We start from the raw sequence: 21,479 nt of genomic DNA, 5'->3' as shown, positions 1-21,479 counted from the left end.
GGATCGAATATGCCTTGGGTGCAAGCAGTGTGGTTGTGCAAGGGCGGTTACTTTTTACAAGGATTAAGTGGGAAACTAATTATAGTAATCTTTCTTTTTTATGAACTCTCATTTTTTTATTATGTAAATATAAACGTTTGTTGCATGATCAAAAACACATTTCTAGTTTACCAGATAAAATTATATTTCATTGTGTACAGATTGAAACAAAAATACGTAAATTAATTATTAAAAATTTTAAGCTTAAGACCATATCCACTAAAAAATAAATTTATGCCTCTAAAGCAAGATGTGTTCAGACATTTTATGTCCATACTTAAATTTAAATTCAGCTTTGTCGAGATTATTGGGTTGATATGATCTCACGTAATATTTATTGGTATGATTATAACAATGTTCTTTGATTGTTAACACAAATCAAATATATATTTTTTAATGTTAGTATAGTAAGGTGTGTTATACATTATTTTTTAACCCTTTTATTATGAATAAATCCTATTTATAGAAAAAAAATCAGAATCACGTTACTCCATCACGAGCAAGCGTATATTATTACCGATCAAATTAGCTGGTTTCATAAAACAAATGTTATTCATTTATTAAATTTTTCATTACAACCTGACATGCGTAAGTCCAATGCGTAACATTCCTAAATCTAATTTTTTTTTATAAATGAAAATTCGATACCGCTGCCGGGGCCCAGAACCTCAGAGATACTACTCTGAGACGTTACAGGCTTATTCCGTCCTTATCTCGCACACTTTCTGTTAAATATCGATTTTAAAGCCCCAAAAATCTGCAGACCTGAGTTTCTTAATATTTTTTTTATTACAGATCTGAGCATCATGACTTGACAAATTTCTCCAAAGCGTCATGATGTCCACTATACAAGAAATAAATTAATAATTAAACATTTATTAAAATAATAAATAATTATGGCGCACACCTAAAATAGAAGAGCATCACCCCACAAAAAAATCAAGCTTGTGTTTGGCAACCTCGTTGAGAAACTGGATGGCTTGTACAAGAGGAGGTCTTGGCCGCGACAACTAAGAGTAAGGGACGCGATCGCGACTCTCTAGGGCAGCGTTTCTTAACCTTTCTGTATATGTGACCCTCTTTTGCATTTAATATTTTTCTTTGCCTTTCTCCCACGATAGTTGCTTGAGAAAAATAAATTAAAAACTACATATTCATTTTTTACCGTTTATATTATCTATATAAAAAATACAAAATATATTTCTTATGTGCTTATATAGTAGTCATATGAGTTTATATAGGTTCCGTGAAATTTATCATAAATTGAGGCACAGAACAGGTACAAAAATTAAAGATAGGTTTAAAAAATCCGCGTGAATATAAGATCATCATCTTGTACTTCATTGTCAATAATGGCCAATAATATAAATTGTGTTAACTCACGGCGTCCAATATTAATTTTGAAAAGATTGAGCTTTCCAAGAAAAATAATAATTACTTTTGTACACATTATGCGATTCACATTTTTTCTTGTTTATTTAACAAATATGTGATAAATAAAATATACCACATTTTGTACCAACCATCTCTTCCTTAAATTGTTTGTCACTTGTAAAGGAAACAATATTATTGCGATTAAAACAATTAGGCTTCGATAGCCAACGAACTTATGTGTGTAATAAAAAACTACACTCTGGAAGTTGTCCGAACCGAAGTTCAACTGAAGTCGGCCGAGGTCGCCGACTTCCGTGTAGCGGCCACACTGCTACAAATTTCATATGCCGTTCGGACGGTGGGCGTGAATGACGTACGCACGGCGGCTGCTGTCATGTACAGCTGGCATATTTGCGCGCGATCGAAAAATGTGGCAAATAATCGCAATTTGTAAATTGTCATATTATTAAAATTACGCTACTGAGAATTATTAAAGTTTGTGTGGGCACTCACCAATACAATATCAGTGAAAACTTTTCGGTCGTAAATATTCAATTTACGCAAAATATTTGTCGGCTTTTGCAAAATGCCATAAGGCATAAAAATGATACTTCAAAATATGAACATCACATCTGTGACTATCCTAAAATTTGTCGCCATCGATTCTAAATAAGAATTCGTTATGGTGTGACATGTATATAAACCGATCTAGAAAAATACATAAGGATATTCGAAACGATTTTTTTTAACAAAATCAAGTACCACTAATTATTTAATTTTATATGAAAAAAAATATAATAACGATATCTGTTAGAAGAATATACTATCAAAAATATAATTAATCCCTTTTGGTGCCCTAAAATATTCAAAAATTTCAGTAAGAGCCTGTTGAAGTCCCCGATAAGCATGTGGTATTATAACTTGACCACGTGACCACGATGCAGCGCTCGACGTGCGTGTTAACCATAGGACGCCTACACGCATAATGAAATTGAACCGAGCTACTCGTTCTATCTCAGTTTGCGAAAAACCATATCATTATCTCTCTCACTCTCGTCACTTAACACGCGATAGAGCGAAAGGGGAAGTATCGCACCGCTCGCGCTCGAAAGAGCAGCTCCGACTTCGGTTTCTTTGACTTCGATCCGTTTGCCGACAATATTCGGAAGCGCTCGAAGCTGACCAAGTCGACTGAATTACCCCCACTTTACCTCCAGTTCTCGGTAACCTCGGACAACTTCCGAGAGATTTTAGAGCAGGCAGAACCGAACTCGACCGAAGTAACCTACTATATTATCTGTCCTTGGGCAACCTTGGCCAACTTCCAAAGAGTGTAGTGCAGGCATTATATTGACTATTTGAGATCCAATTAGCTCTGCGAACAAGTGCAAGATTCGACACGCTTTGTGAACAAGTGCAAGATTCGACACGATTTTGCAAACACGTGCAAGATTCGACCTGTCTTTGTTTACAAAATGCAAACTTATATTCAGTCTGACGACAAATAAAACACTTTAGGAAAATGAAGTGACACGCGCTCCTCAAAACAAAGCCGAGAAATATATATTTTTATATCATACAAAATTCCTACAATGTATGCTAGAATATAATTCTCTTTAGTCGCGTTGAGTGTACTTATGAAAACTCTTTTTTAAGCGGCTAGTAAGGAAAATACACAATCCGAAAGTTTTTGTGTGCCACCTAATTACCATCTTTCCAGTATTTTTTTTGAAGTATTGCATGCAAGAAGAAATATATGAGATAGTGTTGTTTTTTTCATCCAAGTACTCGCTGTTGATGGACGCATTGTAGTCTAGTCATTAATGTAATGTATTAAACATATTTTTTATATATTTTTTCTGTGATGGAGGTATGTATTTAACAGATCATTCAAATAGATTTGGTTACGGTGGTTTCCACTTAATCTTACCGGAAGTATGCATGGGCATTGTATAATTGAGTCGCTCTTCAAGTTCTTGGTTCTTTCGAATATTATAATTTCTCTCATACTTTTGTTTGTACAGCGCCTTTGTTCGATGGTGACTTTCTACTAATCAATTATGTATGATACTGAAATTGAATTAAAACTACTGAGCGCTTAATAAAATTACTGCCCATTTTCAAGCAAAATAGATGGTCTGTTTTAACTATGCATATGAAAAGTCAGCCTTTTTATAAACTCCTTTTCATTGACGTAAAAATACAAGTAAATTTACTTTATACCACGACGAAAATACACACAAAATCGGTTTTGTATACCTATGTATGTGTGAGCATAAATTGGACATATTAAAATAAAACACGTCCCTTCCGTTAGTTCAGAAAGTTTATTCGAACTGCAGAGAAAATTTACTCTACTCGCATTTTTATATAAAAAATGTAAAATAAATCAAAAATAATAGATTTTAATCACTAATTACTTTGTAGATGTTCCATTGTTGCATTCATCTCCTAAACCGACAAATGTTACAATTTTTCTGATGGAATCTATCAGATCGTCCAACAAATTCCATTCCCTTACGGTAAACTTTGAAAACAACTGCTTGTACTTGTTATCAGTCAAGAGACGTCTCAGAATCAAATAGGAATCCCATGGCATTTTACTTATTGCGTTTATGCCTTCGTCCTTCGAGCGCCACCCTTCCTTGTTTAGTTTCCGGAATGCTGGAAATTTCTGGATATTAACGCCATCTCGGTCGATTGCGTTTCTGAGCGACTCCTCAAAATATAAATGAGTCATAAATGATAATTCCACAATAAAATAATGCATAACTTCTAGAACAGTTCTACTGTATGTAATGTAAAAATAATTACTTTTATATAAACATAAATTTACCTTTTCTCCCACGTCTGCTAAAATATTGCTATTTAAAAATAACAACGCCGAAAATATTATTATAGAATACATTTTGCTTTGAATAAAGTATTACAAATTGTTTTGGCTTTATATACTTTTCCATATTTACCTATTTTTGTTTAATAAAGTATGTAAATGATTGACGTTTCCGACGTATGTGTCTTTATAAATAACGAAGATAATTCGGCGTTATCCCTTTTACGATAATTCATGGTGAAAATCGTTGCTGCACTTTGTAATGCTACCAATGAAAAGGAACTATTGCAAACTGGTTTGCTTGGTGTTGGGTCAAGGTGCAATAATTATGTGAGTAGTTCAATGCAATGCAATTATATACATTATTATGCGTATCTAAAGCTGTCAATATGTTTTATAGTTTTATATTAAAAACATATATTTAAGGACGGAATAGCGTTTTCCGTAACGTCTCAGACTGACAAATCTGAAGTTGCGGGTTCAAATCCCGGCAGTGGCACTAAAATTTTATTTATAAAAATGCGCTATTATTATAAAAAAAACGGCCCCAGCTGCAGTGGCATCTATTGATACAAGTAGGTAATCATTATGTCTGATTGAGTTACTCAATTGGTACAGATTTGTAACGCATTGGACTTAATAGGAAGATTTAATAAAATTAAATATCGATATGTAGGCAAGTGAGCTGTAACATTTTCACTAATTTCTTATTGCGCTATTTTATTCTGAGAGTATTAAGCCCCACTGATATATTAAATCATCCATTGCAACATAACATTTGACCTTATGCATTACAACTGGGTAGACCCAATCAACAACTACTAAGTAAGTTGTGATATAGAAGACTGAAATCAAAGTCATCTATTTTATTAATTATAAACTATTATTACAACTTTAAATCAACAAATGTTGACTTACAGCTACACTACCTAGCTTTGTTTTTTTTACTATTCAACGCAATATTCATCCGTGAGATTAGGAAAATCTAAAAAAAAATAAAAACACTAGCGTCCATGTGTGATTCGAACCCATGTCTTTCAGGTATAAGAAGTATACCATTGTTTTAATATGCTGATAATACTTTGTATCATAATTATACGTGCTGAATATACATTTTGAAAGATTTTACGTAATTTCTTCATTGACCAGTATTCTCAAATCACAACTATTGATTCTAGTATATACAACGTTTTAGAAACACTACTTCAATATTTTTTTCCATAATTAATTCAAGTCAATCTAGTCTTAGAAAACATCGCGACAGTATCGTGCACACTTTGCACTTGCCCATTCGCCTTTGCCGTTTTTAATTGCTAATTCTTATAAAAATGTCGTTTTATTTGTTAGCTTTAACTGCTTGTATTATATTTGCACTGAGGAAACTAATTGTGCGAAATATTAAAATATTCTTCTGGTCGTTAAAAATACCAGGTCCTTTAGCATTTCCAGTCATTGGGACAGCTTACAGATTCTTTTGCCCTAGAGAAGGTAATTTCGAAATAAATATTATAATATAAATAATAATTAATAACTCTTTATGTGTAGAAATATACACCAAATTAAAAGAAATCTTCGAAGAAAATCCATATCCGATAGCAAAAATATGGCTAGGACCTAAATTATTAGTCATTATAAACGATGCTGATTATTTAATGGTACGCTTTAGAATAATACATTAATATTAAATTTATTATTTTATATTAAACAATATTTCATAACGAAGAAAATTTTGCAATCGCCAAAAATATTGGAAAAGGACAGTCTATTGAGCGTCGCGCAACCATTTGTGGGTCAAGGACTAATAAACGGATCAGGTATGGAAAAACTATTATGAATATCCATTAATTAAAAAAAATATGCAATAAGTTGTTAGACTATATCATTAATCAATAAAACGCGGAGCAATTTAGTGAATCGTAGCAGATCGTCGAGTAAGTGGTTTTGTGTCACTATAACGTTTGAAATAGGTTCTACTCTAAACGGAATTTTAGTCGAGCTATTTTGATCAATTTAACAAACTAGTTAACGAACTTGTTATTTTTAATTTAAGTTTCATGAAGATCTAAATAAACTATCACAAAAAAATCTTTTTGTTATATGACCATTTTTTTATTATATTAACAAAACACACGCAACGCAAAATCTTTAGAATATATCTGTACTTTAATATAATCCTTAGAGTCGCGATTGCGTCCTATATTATTCTCAACGAGCTTGCCAAGCACAATGATGTTCTCGGTAATAACTATGGGGAGCTGGAAAAAAATATGTGCTCATCTATTTTAGGTGTGACATTACTTGTTTTTTATTTATTTTTGAATATTGAATTTTATTATGATCATCATGACGCATTGGAGAAACCTGTCAAGTCATGATTTGTAATATAAAATTAAATTAATAAATATTATAAAGATATATAAATATAATCATAACAACTTACATAAATCAGTACTTTTCCAAACATATATTCTAAATTTAATTAAAAAACAAAAATGCTCATTTTAAGTGTATTTTTAACCACTAAAAATATTTTTAAAAAAATAAAGATACATTAAGAAAAAAATACTGTAATTCATCAATTTTTATAAAAATGCTGAATACAAATATGAGCAAAAAAAAGCAGTGACAACATTTAATTACTCACAGTGGCGTAGCTAGGGTATGTGTCGCCAAAGGCGATCCTCAAAATTGCCGCCCCCCCCCCCCCATACATTTTTGCAGGGTTATAAAATCAGCATTTCTTAAAATAATAAATTGGTTATTGTTAATCTCTTGTTATTCGTGGATTTATATATGATTTAGTGCATTCAGGGTTAAGAACCACACTAGACGATCCCATCGCGAAAATGTCGCCCCCAAGCAAGTGCCGCCCGGGCGGCCCACCCCCTCCGCCCCCCATATCTACGCCACTGATTACTCATAATAAAAAAATTCAATCAATATGTTAGTGCTAGAACTCTTTAGAATACTTTTTAATTATTTTCCTCTACGGCCAAGGAACTAGTAACGTGAATCCAAAATTATGAAATTATTTTACATGAAAGTCGAAATAAATCTGTCTGTTGATACCTATTTTAATTTTGGTTTTATAAATATTCATCCATTCTTTGACTGTTAATAATATAATAAGTGTTTATCTAGAACGCCCTCTACATAATTGTATATATAATAATAATGCATAATAGCAGCATAACACTATGTACCCTTTACCGCTCTTCATTATAAAATTAACGGTGTGTTCGACCAATGTTTCCGTAGAAAACGAGACCACGTATAATTTTCATTTTATGTAGGTTATTGCAATGCTCAAAAAAAACATGTCTTCTAAAAACTTTAGAAAGCGTCAAAAAGCCTGCTCGCCCGCTTTAACATAGTTAAGGGAATGTTGAATCATGCTACCGAGATTATTTTAGAAAATGTGGGTGTAAATATACATGTGGCAATTGAGAACTATTCGCATAAATACAAATCGATCGACAACCGGCTATCTTCTGAGCTGTTTTAACCAGAAATACTTATGTCTAGTACAGACATAAGGCATCGATGATGTTCATCGGCTTCGTTATACTAAGCGCGTGTCTCTTTTTGGCAATCTGCGTTCTCACTCCCCGTGTCAGTTCACGGTGTCTTCAAATATGGCTTCAATGTTTGGAATCCCAGCGACACAAAGCACTCCTATAGTTAGAGATGATTCATAGGAAATTTCTCAGATGGCTCTTTAAAAAAGAATACGGATCGTATTGGTAGTTTTTTTGTTAATGTGTTAAATATTATACAATGCATTGCAATCCTGAAACGTGTATCAAGTGACGCTCTTTTTGAAGTTGCTGAATGGTGGTATCAACAATCCGTCGTTGCTCGTTGATTTTCAGTTGCTAGCTGTAGAATGCCATAAACAGTTGCGATTGCCTATTTTTTGTAACCAAGATGTTAGTGATGTTTTCGGCGATACCTACGAGGAGCTTGTCGTACAATTTATGTAGGATATTGCACTTTTAGGTATCCGCCATTATAACGTGTTTATAAAAATACATATCTGGTTGACGTATGTCATATATGACCAATTTCATGCCAACTGACTTTACGCGTCAGTGGGCAAGATATTTGATGTGAATCATAGCTTGACATGAAGCAAACAAGACTGTTTTGGCCGCTCTTATGCCATATAAATACTTATTTTTTAGAGCTATAATAATACTAGACTAATTTAAATATTTTTTTACTAAGGACCTACGTGGAAGGCTCACAGAAAATTAATAATGCCAATTTTTGGTATAAAAGCTATTGAAAACTATCATGCAATTTTTGAGCGTGAGGCTAAAATTTTAACTAATAAACTAATAAAAGATTTGGAAGAAAAAAACGGAAAAGAGCTCGAAGTTATCATGGAAGACTACTTGCATCCGTGTGGTATAGATATAGTTTGTGGTAAGTTAATTATTTGCTATATGGATTCTGCATTATTTTTATAAATATATGAACTTCAATTTTCAGATAGTATAATGAACTATAGGTTAAACGCCCAAGTTTCAACTAATCACGATTTTATGGAAGCAACCATAATAATGTATTATATACTGATAGAGAGGATGGTGAAGCCTTGGCTTTTTCCAGATATACTATTCAAACTATCCAGTCTTTCTAGCGTACAAGATAAAACCGTGAGAGTATTAAGGACCTTTATAAGAAATGTTAGTCAATTTGAGATTAAATCGCCTCAAAGAATGTGAGTTTATTCTTCTTCTTGTTTTAGGGAATAGAAGCTAAAGAGAATAGAGAACAGGCGGCTATTGTTAGAAGAGTCGTTAAGAGCAAAGTGAAACGTAACAAGGATGAACCAGTTTCAGATTCAGATTCAGATGAAGAACAGGAAGAAACGAGTGACGACGGTCAAGGAAGATTGACTCTTTTAGATCATTTGATTGCATCGAAGCGTAACGGAGTCGATATATCAGAAGATGAAATCATAGATGAGATGTTAACAATCTTTATGGCTGTAAGTATAATGTGTTAGGTTTATAAATTATATATGAATCTTTCTTGATTACCAATTCATTTTAGAGCTCAGACACAATGGCTTTGATTGTTTCATTCTGCGTAAAAATGATGGCACTGCACCCTAACTATCAAGTAAGTTCAATCTGATGCATGAATAAGATCTAATATAATAAATAATATAATTTAGGACATGGTTATGGAAGAAATTAAAGAAGTTTTGGCAGAATTCGGTGATAATTTGAACACAGCTGCTTGTGCAAAATTGGCGCTTTTAGAGAGATGTATCAAAGAAACTATAAGATTATTTCCTATAGCACCTTACACCGTCAGATATAATAGGGAAAAGTTTCAATTGGACGGTGAGTAATCTTAAATATACTGCAGAGTCATCCGCTTCGCTGTTGCATCTGCTATTTAAACTTTTAAAGACCGAGAGTAGCGTCGTTTCATACAATGCAATAATAAAGTTGATATGGTGAATCACTTTAGCGAATGTGTGGTTAGCCTCACGTTGCTAGCGTAGCTCAAGTTTGCCAACCATATCAATCTTTGGCAATTTAAATTCCACCGCAACATTTATTCTTTTACTCGCAACAACTTACGAGCGACAATACATTACCAACAAGAATTAATTCATATGTATTTTTTAGAAAACACATACATTCCTGAAGGTCTTACTGTATTGATGTCATTGTTCATGATACACAGAAGCCCTAAACACTGGTCAAATCCTGACGAATTTCATCCTGATCATTTTCTACCTGAAAATGTTGCCAAGAGGCATCAATATGTGTATCTACCGTTCAGTTCTGGTCTTCGTAGCTGTATTGGTAAATATTCTTATCTTTGCATCATTTAGTATGCTAATTAATTATAATTATTTTTATAGGAAAAGTATATGCCATCCAATCGATTAAGATAATCATGGTTAGATTACTGCAAAAACTCAAATTTGAATGCAGACCCGGTGAGCCAAAAGTAAAAGACATTAAACTGACATCAGATATTTCGGTGAGGGCAATCGGTGGAAATAGAGTAATTGTGAAAAAGAGATGATTTATTATAATTTATCATTAAATAGCTTATTTATTATTAAATCAAATAAATATATAGTTTGTTTATAAGAGGCCATTTATTTATTTCAGTAGTAACAACAATATAATTCAAGTGTATATATTTATGTATATAATAATAATTTTCAATTCTATTCTAATATAGTTACACAATCTCTCTCGTCCATTTATCAAATTAACATAAATAAGTTGTAGGTATGTATTAAGGCATAGTTTTTCACACAAAATTCGTCGATAGAAAAAATCCATAGTTCACAAATCCAATCGACGGACACTTCTCTTCTTTCTGCGTACTTTAAAAGTCAATGAGCATAGATTTCATCAACAGGTACACTTTTAGTATATTATAAAGCTTATTTGTTAAATATATTTTGTTACCAATACGTAATTTTACATTAGATCGAATCTTTGCATTACGTATTTAATCTAAAAATATCGAATTCTTAAACGTATTGCTTTTTATTTTAACCACTCATAGGTGTCTATTGTCTGAATATCCAATTTATATTTAATAACATAGAAAAACTATGTAAAGGAACTGTTAGCATTAATTATTTTTATCATTCAGATGAACATAGCCATGCAAAAATCAACCAGTCCACAATTACTGATGAAAATAACAGAGAATTTGCTTGTCTAGTTAAAAAATATTCAACGTATAAAAAATATCGTATCAATGATTTTTTTAAACAAATATGAATACATATTTTATTTAAAATCCACAATTTAACTTTTTAACCCTTTCATTGCCGAAATCCGATATATCATCTTTTGATATTTTGGCCAGAATTGTCATTTTTAACGGTATTTGCTTTAAAACATATACTTTTTATTATGTAATACATCGATATTAATGCAGCAATGCCAAAAGGCTCGGCATTAAAAGGGTTATTAATTTTTTTTTTCTATATACAAGTATAAAATTTTTTTTTTTAATAATAAGACATCCTTAGATGATTTCACAGCACTTTATAGCATACTATTTAAGAACCTCGTGGATCTTTCTAAAATCACTAAAAGAAATCTAAATTGCTTCAACACTTTTTTTCTGAACAACCAACAAATTTTCAAAACATGATTTAAATTATTATATTCTTTTGTTACTTTGGCAAAAGACGGATTTGATGTAATGATTGAAGAATCGGATACATTTTTAATGGTTTTAGGGCCAATATCATTTTTTCTAAACATATATTTATTTTATTGTATATTACATCAATATTTAGATAGTATTCCCAAAAGGCCCGGCAACAAAAGGGTTAATACAAAATTTAAATAACATTTTTTTTGAAATCAAAAAGCTATTTAACTAAGCAATCATAAAATAAAATTCAATCCCATATTCCCGTAGAATTTGAGCCATAAAATAAGCAAAGTAGCAGAATTTTATCATTTTGCAAGACAATATAATCTAATCAATAAATAATAAAAAAAAAACAGCATGTTATAGAAAATTTTAAAAAAGAAAACAGATGGCCCTAAAAATATTCTCAACCTAATATTAAATTTCTGAAAAGGGATAGAATTTATACAAAAAATATGTAGAACTACATGAAAATCTATTGCTATTCCAACTATTTTTTAGATTTTAAATTATATAAAAATATTTGATTCTGATATTTTCCTAAGTTATTGAATCACGTTTACATTTTAAAAAGTAAGTAAATCCATTTATCCACATTATTTTTTCTGCATGCTGTAAAATATAAATTTAACGTGAACGAAACATTAAAGTGGACTATTTGATTCCTGCAAAATTTATTACATAATATATAAATCAACCTTAACTATGTGATTTTTAATGATTTAAAGATGGATAAGGGTTTAAACAAAAAAATAAAACAAACTTAAACACAACATAAAATTTAATGAAATTAAATAAAATGAAAAAAGGATTAATGGAATGAACATTTTCAGTCTAGCGCGATTGAAAAAGAGTCAATACATTATAACACACAGTTAAATAAATAATCACGCCAGTTAAAACAAATTCGGTCAAATAAACAAAAGTACTTGAAAACTATACATGTTTATACATTTAAAATACATATTTACAAAAGAACGATCGCGCACAATGATCGAATATCTTTTTAAAGTTATGTAATACTGAAAAAATGCACTTCTGCAAACACTCACCACCGAACGCTTAAATCAGACGGAATATCTTCGTTGGCAGTGTTATATTTTATTGAATTTTATATATAACAATATTACATATAGACAAAACTATAACGAAAATTTTGTTTTATTTTTATATAGTATATATATATAATAATATTTAATCATAATTTCATTTACTACGTTACAAACCAAAACGTTTAACTATAAAGCACCTTCGAACTACAATCTAGAAACAGCCTATGATTATTATCGTCTTAAATACAAGTCAAGTATGAAAAGTTGCATATGAGTTTAATTGTCAAAGTTGTCTGGCCGTTTATTACTCTGTTACATAATCGAGTCAAATCACTTGTGCATTTTACCGGCCCCGCTGCACAAGTAAGAGGGACTCGGACAAAATACAACATCTTGACCGGATCCCTCTACAATAAATCGTGCAATTATGAACATATTTTATATAAGTATAATATTTTTATATTAATAATTTCAATATATATTTTTTCACAATATATATTTATAATTTGAAAGCTGAATCCTAGGCACTTTACTCGATCACTCTAACCCCACTATATATATTATATTTATATATAGTCCTATTAAGTGTTTTATACTCACATAGCATCCCCTTATTACTATTACATATACATACATAATTGTGACAAATATTGTTTTTATAATATTATATATATCAGAATATATATTATGGCATCGATTGAAAAAAACTATTGTTGATTTGAATGTGCGTTTTTCAACGAACTTATCGTTTCTTTTTTTTAATATAAATTAACTAGCAGTAACCGATCAGAATTACTCGGCCGTGTTTATCGTGATGGTCTTTCCTTTGGGATCGTCGAACCTGTCCATCGTTCTAATGTCCATCATCATCACTATACCACCGGAGATGATGATCAACAAGAGGAATACTATGAAAATGCCTGACCAGATGGGAATTGTCATCACGCCGACGCAGTCGTACGGTGATCCAAATCGGCCTTCACCGTTCTTATCAAAGAACGGTTGCAACTGAAAATAAAATAAGAAAGCATCGTTTAAATATTTATTAGACACTTTAAAAGTGCTAAAGTAGACTTTGACAACAAAAAAACATTATAACATATTTAATTTTAGAAATCGGAAAAATAAAATGGTTTGGCTTTAAAACATCTTAAATTTACATTTTAGAACACCCATAAATTGCACAATAGCCACAAAAACATTCAATTACTGCAAAATCTCATATATCGGACAGCCACATTGAAACTTTAACTATCACAACTAAATGGATTGGAGCTAGAGCTAGACCCTAATGTGATTGGCTTTTTATTTACCTTTCCTCCCATTCGTCCAAGCTTCCTTGATGGACCATTATAAAAAAATGTGATTGGCACATCACTAATCGAACACAAACACAAAGATAAATACTCAAAACTAAATTTTGGACAAGTTTTATAAATATTTTCACCGCGAAAGCCAACGGTCAATTGGCTAGGTAACAAACTTAACTCAAAATTCCATGAAATTCAACTAAGGATTACACATTAAATTCTTATGATATCTAAAAGTGACGCAGTTTTTTTTTTTTACGTTGCTGTAAATATATTCAATCAAATGAAACTAGAAAAACCTGTAACACCTACAAAAGTTAGCTCAAATTTCCTGAAACTAATTTTGTTTTAAGTCAGTAATATGAAGTAAATAAACGTTTTTATGCATTTAATCAAATACCCACCACCGGCTAGACACATACAATGGCACGGCACTAATCCAAGCCAATAACATTCAGGGTCATGTTTCTACACCGGTCATATTTACATATGATATATTAAAAATAGTTTGTGAAAGCAATAATACCTAGTGAGATTTTGCCTATGAATTTAAATTGTAAACATTTATTTATTGACGATGACGATGATGAACCTAAAAGAAGCGCTAATGGATTATTTTAACGCAATTGAGAAAATGTAAATAGTAACAATGTAATTAGGCCATGAGTCAGACCATAAAACTCGAGAAGGTTTTCAGAAGCCTATTGACTTATTTTAATTGTTTTTCACGAATAATTTGATTAAAAATGAATGTAGAAAAACTACTTACTTGAAGATAATTGAGATTTAATTAAAAATGATATTTAACTAGTGCAAATATGTCTAACAGAATTTCATAAGCAAGAGAGAAATAAGTGATTAATAAATAATTGATAAAATAAATTGGACTGCATTGGATTTATTAAGAAAAAATATTGGACTGTAAATGGTTTAATCTTATTAATACCTGTAATTTCTGGAACTCCAAAAATGGATATCTATCAGTTTTATTTCTTTTCGTCATTATGGTTTTCTGCCCGCAATGATAAGAAAATCCTTGCGCAGCATAGATGTCGTTCGGTATCAACTTATCGTCGTCGCCGATAGTGGCGCTCTCTAAAACGAGAAATAGAATTAGTAACAATAGGTTAAATCATATGGAACACGTTAAAAACTCACCCAAGAACCAGTAACCAGATTTTTTCATAAAAATCATACTGACTTCGATAGTATCCGTGCCATTGTCTTGCAAAGTTAAGCTAGCAGAGATCAAGCTGGCGTTTTCTGACTTTAAAGTCATTCCTTGAGATGTGAAAGTAACGGAATTTTGTTCGTCGTGCTTGATGACCTTTTCCATATATAGATATACTTTATCGCTGGCGTTGTTGAATCCTTCCACGTTAGTTTCGGCCAACAGATGTCGCCTGAAACGCGTCTGTTCTTCGGGAAAGTTCTCCCAAGACGGATTGCGAGCGGTGTAAACGGCCAACAGGCTATGATGCTTCTTGGAGAGCTTGTCGAACATCTCTTTCATGAACCGATCGTGTCTGTAGAGCATCTTGAAGCGGTCCTCGCCCTCTCGGGCGTCTTTCAAACTTATGTATAGGAATTTTCCAGCTCCGGGAACGATGTCGGCCGAGAGTCCTTCGTCGGTCATCTCGATGCGGTCGATCCTGTCGGGCTCTGCGAACTGTTCCAGAGCGTCGAGAGCCTTGGGAACGGCCGGGATGTACGAGAACGAGTCGTCTTTCACTTTGTTTCTGAGGTTGACGAAAGGAGTGGCTCCGTCCGCGTCTTTGCGACTGAAGTCTTCGACGCTCAGCGTTTCCTCTATGAAGATGACGGTGAAGGTGTGCGGAGAGATCTGGTCGGAGAGGAGGCTCGCGAACTCGCCCTCGGTCACCTGGCGCAGGGGTGCGCTCCAGCGGATCTCGGGCGAAGAGGAGCCCCACATCATGACGGGAACGCGGTCGTAGGAGCGCGAGGCCTCCGCCCCTGCGGCGTACAACAGCAAGGCCGCCGCCAAAAGGGCGCCGCACGACACTTCACTCACCATCGCAGGGCTCTCGAACACTTGGAGGACGATTAAACGGTTATCTGATCATGTAAACGCACAGCGAACTAGACTAGCGCCCGCCTACGAATCATGTGAACCAGCGATCATATGACACCGCTATTCTTAATTTTTTTCAGGCGCTAGCGCGTTTTGCTCTTTCCGGCCAGATTTATTTTATTGCATACATAAATGTTTATTTTCCTGAACTTGTCCACAAAAATGCATGTCATTTAATGATATACTATCAATTTTAATTTATTTATTTATTTTAATTTAACCTAAAAATAATACAAACAAGAAAATCATAAAATATCTCAATTAAATGATACGAATTAGACCAACTCCTCGTAGCTGACATTAAACAAGTCTTAATGAGCAAGATGGCGACAGCCATAGGCGAATCGGCAAGTGCGGACATCCTGGCCCCAACGGATATCAAAAGAAGGCGCGATCGTGATTTTCGAAAATGTTCTGAAACCCAAAATTGGAAATAAAACGCTTCTAAAAGAATGGCAAAATCTCTATACTCTAAATCACTCTGTAGAGAGGAGTTCGCAACAGATCGAGAGCACTTATACAATTTTAAATCATCTGCGTACAAAAGAATACTTGAATTTGTAACTGCCGTATTTATGTCATTAATATATAATATAAAGAGCAGAGGGCCCAAGTTGGGCCCTTCAAGAACCCCCGAAGAGTTAAAATATAGTTACAAACTGTCTACGATCACTAAAATAACTCGGTTGCTCATCCGAGCAACCGAGGTTCGACAATTTTTATAATAATAACATATGACAAACCTTGTCGAAGGCCTTCTCAAAATCTGTATATACGACAGATTTTGAGAAGGATTCAATCAGATCTGAGAAGTAACCAAAAATTTGTGATTTCAGTTTTGTTGAAATGAAAAATATATCCCATGACAACTCAACGAGAATGTTTTGTCCATATACAAAAAAATGCTTAGCATTTGTAACTTCCATGTTAAATGAATCATCAATCGAGTTGTTGCTAAAATCAGGATTAGAAAAATAATTCCTAAATCTGCTTTTTAGCACCATTAGATGTTCAACAAAAATCTGTCGTATTTCATGAGGTAGTGCTTTATTGGAAGTGCTAGAAAATACTACACACACATTGATTTTTTTATAGTTTTCTTCTTATCTTCTATTTTTTCTTTAACTTTAAATATTTTTGTTGCTGCTCCTTCGAGACGTTTGGTTCATTCTTATAAATAAAATATCGGTGAAGTGAGCAATTTTAGCTAACCATGAAAAATCGTTTAAAAATTTGTTCAGTTCAAATTGCGTATCTATTTAAAATAATTTTTTACTGCGTTTTTCATCGCGAAGCTCAAAAGGGTGATTAAGGATCACGTGATGTTGATTTCCTATCTCTTCGTACAAAACTATAAAAACTCAGGAATTAAGTGGACGAGCTTTAATAAAATTGACAACTTCAACAACTTTTTTTTCAAATATGTTGACATATTTTGGGTGCTAATGCTTTCTTATGTTTACTTGAGATCCCGATTTCACAAAATTTCCGAAATAACCCTTCCATTTCCGAAACAAAAAAAATAGCTTTTTTATTTTTAATCATGCTGTTTTGAAATATTTTTTCTGGCTATTCAAGTTTTAAGGATTCGCATATTTCATATGTATTTTAACGTTTTTAACCCTTAGACCGCCGACCGGTAAATTCTTAATTACTCGCTGTACGCCATGCGTTTTTAGCGATATAATTTTTTGGCTACTTACTCTGTTTAACACATCATTACAGCCAAAATAATCAATTTTTATATTTTAATATTATATATGTATGATTAACATGATTTAAACATTCTAATTATATCAATAAACAAACATTTTTAGTCGTATTGTTGGAAATATAAGGTGAACAAAACTAAATCAATTGGTCAGTCCGCGTGTTGGCTCGCGTGGACAAGCGAACGACAAGCAGGGTCATGCTCACACTGAGACAATTTTAATATATAAATCTGCAACGCATTTTTTCTTCGTCTGACCTACATCCTGTTATAAAAATTTACAAATCGACAACATTTCTTTGATGCATACAAAATCACATATATCGTACACAAAAATAACCCTAATAACCAAACCGTTTGTTTTTGATCAATGGTGTTTGCAATTGGTTGTTGTTGAAGGTTGTCATTTTCTTTATATATAAAAACAATAAATAATAAAACTTGATAGCAAGATACGATGTTACATTTAACTATATATAATTATATGTATAATTTATAATATATACATATTCTTCTTCTTCTTCCACGGCACTACAACCGGGGATCGGTTTTGGCATTTCCATCTAATTTCTTGTAGGGCTTCTAGATATATCTTGAGTTTTAGTATTTCTTCCGCTATTGTTTGCATTTTTCCTGGTTGTAATATTGCACATTCCAGCTTCCAAAATTGAAGTCCAATCGTTTATCTAGATTTCGATCGTCTAGGTCAGGTATGGCGAACCTAGGGCACGCGTGCCCAAGGTGGCACGTTTGAGAATTTGGATTGCACGCGAACGATTTCCAAGTTCAAAAATATTTTTTTAATTTCTTAATTTAAGAAATTAAAATCTTGATTAAATAATCCGTGAATTATTATTTATTTAATTTTATTAATTATCAAATGTTTTCTAAGATAAACGACAATCGTTTTAAAAAATAATTAATCATTTTTTTCTATCTTGGTCATTTTTTTACTCCTTGGGCACGCTACACAATCGAGGAATAATATTTGAGAATTTTTTGGCACGCGAACCCAAAAAGGTTCGCCATGCCTGGTCTAGGTCATTATGAATCGGGGCGGATTTATTATTTCTTTGTGATTTTTTCATAACTATTTGGATTTATCCACGTTGGTTGGTTTGCTCCATGATAGAAACCCTCCTCCTTTATCCGGGCTTGGGACCGGCAAGAGTGCAACATATCTACACTCCAGGCGGAATATGTAATATATATTAAACACACACACACACACATATATATACAATAAATAATAAACTTTTCGACCATCGTGACGCATTGGGGTAACCTGTTAGGTCACGATTGTATTAATTTAATGTAAACAAATAGAACAGGTAAAATAAAATGATTCTACGACAAGGAATCGTTTTTATTATTATTATTATTATTTAATATTTACTAAGAGTTAATATTGATATTTTATTAATTATATCTTATTTATATTTATTAATGAGTATTTAATAGTAATTATTATTATTATTATTTAATTATTACAAACAATAAAAACCAATCACAAAAACAGTTGACAATATTAAAACAGTCGAAATAACGTATAAATATATTCACAAGTATTTACAAATCACAATTATCATTGAAATTTTGATGACATACTTTAATTTCGAATCATAAATTAAAGTATAAAAAAACGAATTTCCGCGATGCGTTTGTGCTAACCCTAAAAGTGGTCTAAAGAAGCACGATCGAAACCGCGCGCGAAATACAAACGACTAAAATTAAGGCGTGACTTTATAATTATATATACCACTGTTTCATCGCAAATTCTATAAATAAAATCACTGAAATCGTTTACTAGGAACTCAAACTGATTTTTAAAACATATATTGCCAACTTTTACCTTTCCGTTTCTTTAAAAAACGAAGGTTTTAACGAGCGCATGATATCATGCGCTTGGCGTTGAAAAGAATAATAGCGGGGCCTAAACAACAAAATCGTTGTTTAGGCCCCGCTATTTTTTAAAACTAATTCAATAAACGTCAGGATTGATGTTTTTTATGCGGCTTTCGAAATTATTATAAAAAGTACGTGTTCATCTGACTACTAATCAACATAATTCTATAGTGCGAAGAGCAGTGTTAGCCGAACTTTAGACTGGCACCTTTCCGACCCGCGAATATATTCGTTGTTTCTTGATTATTAATAATATTTCTCTCTCAGTTCTAACCAGACAATGGCGTCGATAATTGCAACGAATCAACATGCTCCTATCAAAAAACCCATGGGAAATCTCGTGCAATACGTTGGCCGTCTTTCCAATACGGACGTAGGCAAAATATTTGCTACTATCACTAATGATGCCATCAATTTGATATATTCGCAAAACTCAATCTAATATATAATCGAGTAATTTATGTTAATTGTTATTATATTTTCAGCTAATGCGAATGGCTTTAAACATCGTAAGACAACAAACGACTCCCACTAAAAGTACTCTAATTAAAATGGTTAAAGATATATTCCATCGTTCATACAAAGAATGTATCGTAACTTCTCTTGTGGGAAAGAGGTTCTATTTTTATTTGTTTCAATGCAATTTATGATTTTTAATACAATTTTGTAATATTTTTTTATTATTTTCAGTCAGAAGGAAGTTATTTCCCAATGTATTCAGATATTATCCAAAAACTCAGAAAATGTCATTTATAATAAAACTGCTCCTTTAGTTGAGTTATTTTTGTAAGTATTTTTACTTATATCTCTAATGAAACTATCTATAAACTGAATTTTTCTATTAGAAATACGTCGTTGAATGAAATGGAACGTCTACAAATTGTTAACAAACTGAGTAGCTATTTCACCGATTTTGATACAAACTCTTTATTTCATCTCCTACTGCAAATGTTAAGGTTATTATTATTTTAAATGAGAAAATATTTTCAATATAAAATTTATTAACTCAAATACAATTTTAGATTACTTCCAAACCGCAACAAAGCAAAGATCATCAGTAAACTATAATAAAATAATCTTTTCGAACTCGACCTTAGTAAATATTGTAAAAGACGCAGTATTTTTTTTTATACGTATCATTATTTGCATGTTATTATTAATAATAAAAAAATAATATAATTAAATGTATGTTTTATACCTGTCATTTTTAATATATTTAAATATAGTACAGTTGTAATATTATTTTTATACTTCTTGCTGAAAAATACACAGAATTTAAAAAATCATTAGTTTTTTTCACTTTGTATGACAATAACTACATAAATACAGAGGGCAGAAATATGGGCTTATCTTATATAAGCAAAAAAATCCACCGGCGATATTTCAGAGCAAATTTAATTTAATATGTTCGATCTTTCTTACGATATGCACCTCGTGTCAATATACAAAGAATACATTTGCCTTATGTCAGGCAAGTCTAACAGTAATTGCTAATTGGCTCCATTTTTATGATAGGGAAATTCTTTCTACTATTTAAACATTTTTATCTCCATTCGGACATATTTTTACCCAAATAGTCTACGGAATATGTTTCACTGAACATAGATTTTAAATATTAGCAACAAGTCTCAATAATTATATTTAAATAAAAATAGTACTTTAAAAATTTGGGTAAAATGTAACTACAAATGTATTGTTTCGTCGTAAGTCCGTCGCTTAAGCCGCAGTGCCGAAATAACGTCCGTCTTCTACGGCGAGCGCCAGTCTATTCCACCCTGCCACCCTCTGACCATGACGCTCGCCCCCTCCCTTAGCCATTCCTTTGGGTTGCTGCTCCGTGGTGTAACAGTATATTTTTTTAATTTTCATTTAATCACAACTAAAGATGCATTTGTACTAGACCATAGTTTCTTAACCGATGGTACACGGACCACTGGTGGTCTGCGAAGATTTTTGGGTGGGCCACAAGTAATAAAATTAATTTCACATCTGTTCTGTATTCGCTTGA

The 21,479-nt window shown here is 32.3% G+C and overlaps 2 protein-coding genes across 2 annotated transcripts; one reads left to right on the top strand and one right to left on the bottom strand.

Moving 5' to 3' along the window:
- Positions 1-5,508: 5,508 nt before the first annotated feature.
- On the top strand, positions 5,509-20,670 carry LOC148226962 (cytochrome P450 4C1-like). Its single transcript, XM_088201896.1, has 17 exons — positions 5,509-5,734; positions 5,792-5,901; positions 5,970-6,060; positions 8,474-8,674; positions 8,741-8,937; positions 9,000-9,242; positions 9,308-9,376; positions 9,432-9,603; positions 9,895-10,074; positions 10,134-10,299; positions 15,360-15,656; positions 19,573-19,602; positions 19,739-19,844; positions 19,957-20,087; positions 20,162-20,257; positions 20,317-20,427; positions 20,494-20,670. Exons 1-17 carry the CDS (start codon positions 5,575-5,577, stop codon positions 20,537-20,539), a joined length of 2,406 nt encoding a protein of 801 aa, XP_088058022.1. The 5' UTR covers positions 5,509-5,574; the 3' UTR covers positions 20,540-20,670.
- Positions 13,202-15,923, bottom strand: VhaAC45 (Vacuolar H[+] ATPase AC45 accessory subunit). Its single transcript, XM_088201949.1, has 3 exons — positions 14,922-15,923; positions 14,710-14,858; positions 13,202-13,461 (listed from the first exon to the last, which is right to left on the bottom strand). The coding sequence occupies exons 1-3, from the start codon at positions 15,796-15,798 to the stop codon at positions 13,246-13,248; spliced, it is 1,242 nt and encodes a 413-aa protein (XP_088058075.1). The 5' UTR covers positions 15,799-15,923; the 3' UTR covers positions 13,202-13,245.
- Positions 20,671-21,479: the final 809 nt, after the last annotated feature.

The sequence above is a fragment of the Plectrocnemia conspersa genome, unplaced genomic scaffold (assembly GCF_051122295.1).
Source record: "Plectrocnemia conspersa isolate PC_06_02 unplaced genomic scaffold, ASM5112229v1 ptg000013l, whole genome shotgun sequence".
Taxonomy (NCBI): Eukaryota; Metazoa; Arthropoda; class Insecta; order Trichoptera; family Polycentropodidae; genus Plectrocnemia; species Plectrocnemia conspersa.
The sequence above is the reverse complement of the archived record's forward strand: the minus strand, read 5'-3'. Positions and strand labels throughout refer to the sequence as shown.

What these genes read in the sequence shown, in the direction of transcription:
- LOC148226962 (XM_088201896.1), top strand. Translation starts at nt 5,575, where the DNA reads ATGTCGTTTTATTTGTTAGCTTTAACTGCTTGTATTATATTTGCACTG. An exon ending in ATTCTTTTGCCCTAGAGAAG is followed by an intron (nt 5,735 to 5,791) that starts GTAATTTCGAAA and finishes CTTTATGTGTAG; the next exon opens with AAATATACACCAAATTAAAA. An exon ending in TGGTCTTCGTAGCTGTATTG is followed by an intron (nt 10,075 to 10,133) that starts GTAAATATTCTT and finishes TTATTTTTATAG; the next exon opens with GAAAAGTATATGCCATCCAA.
- VhaAC45 (XM_088201949.1), bottom strand. Translation starts at nt 15,798, where the DNA reads ATGGTGAGTGAAGTGTCGTGCGGCGCCCTTTTGGCGGCGGCCTTGCTG. An exon ending in ATCTGGTTACTGGTTCTTGG is followed by an intron (nt 14,859 to 14,921) that starts GTGAGTTTTTAA and finishes TTCTCGTTTTAG; the next exon opens with AGAGCGCCACTATCGGCGAC. An exon ending in TGGAGTTCCAGAAATTACAG is followed by an intron (nt 13,462 to 14,709) that starts GTATTAATAAGA and finishes TTTTATTTTCAG; the next exon opens with TTGCAACCGTTCTTTGATAA.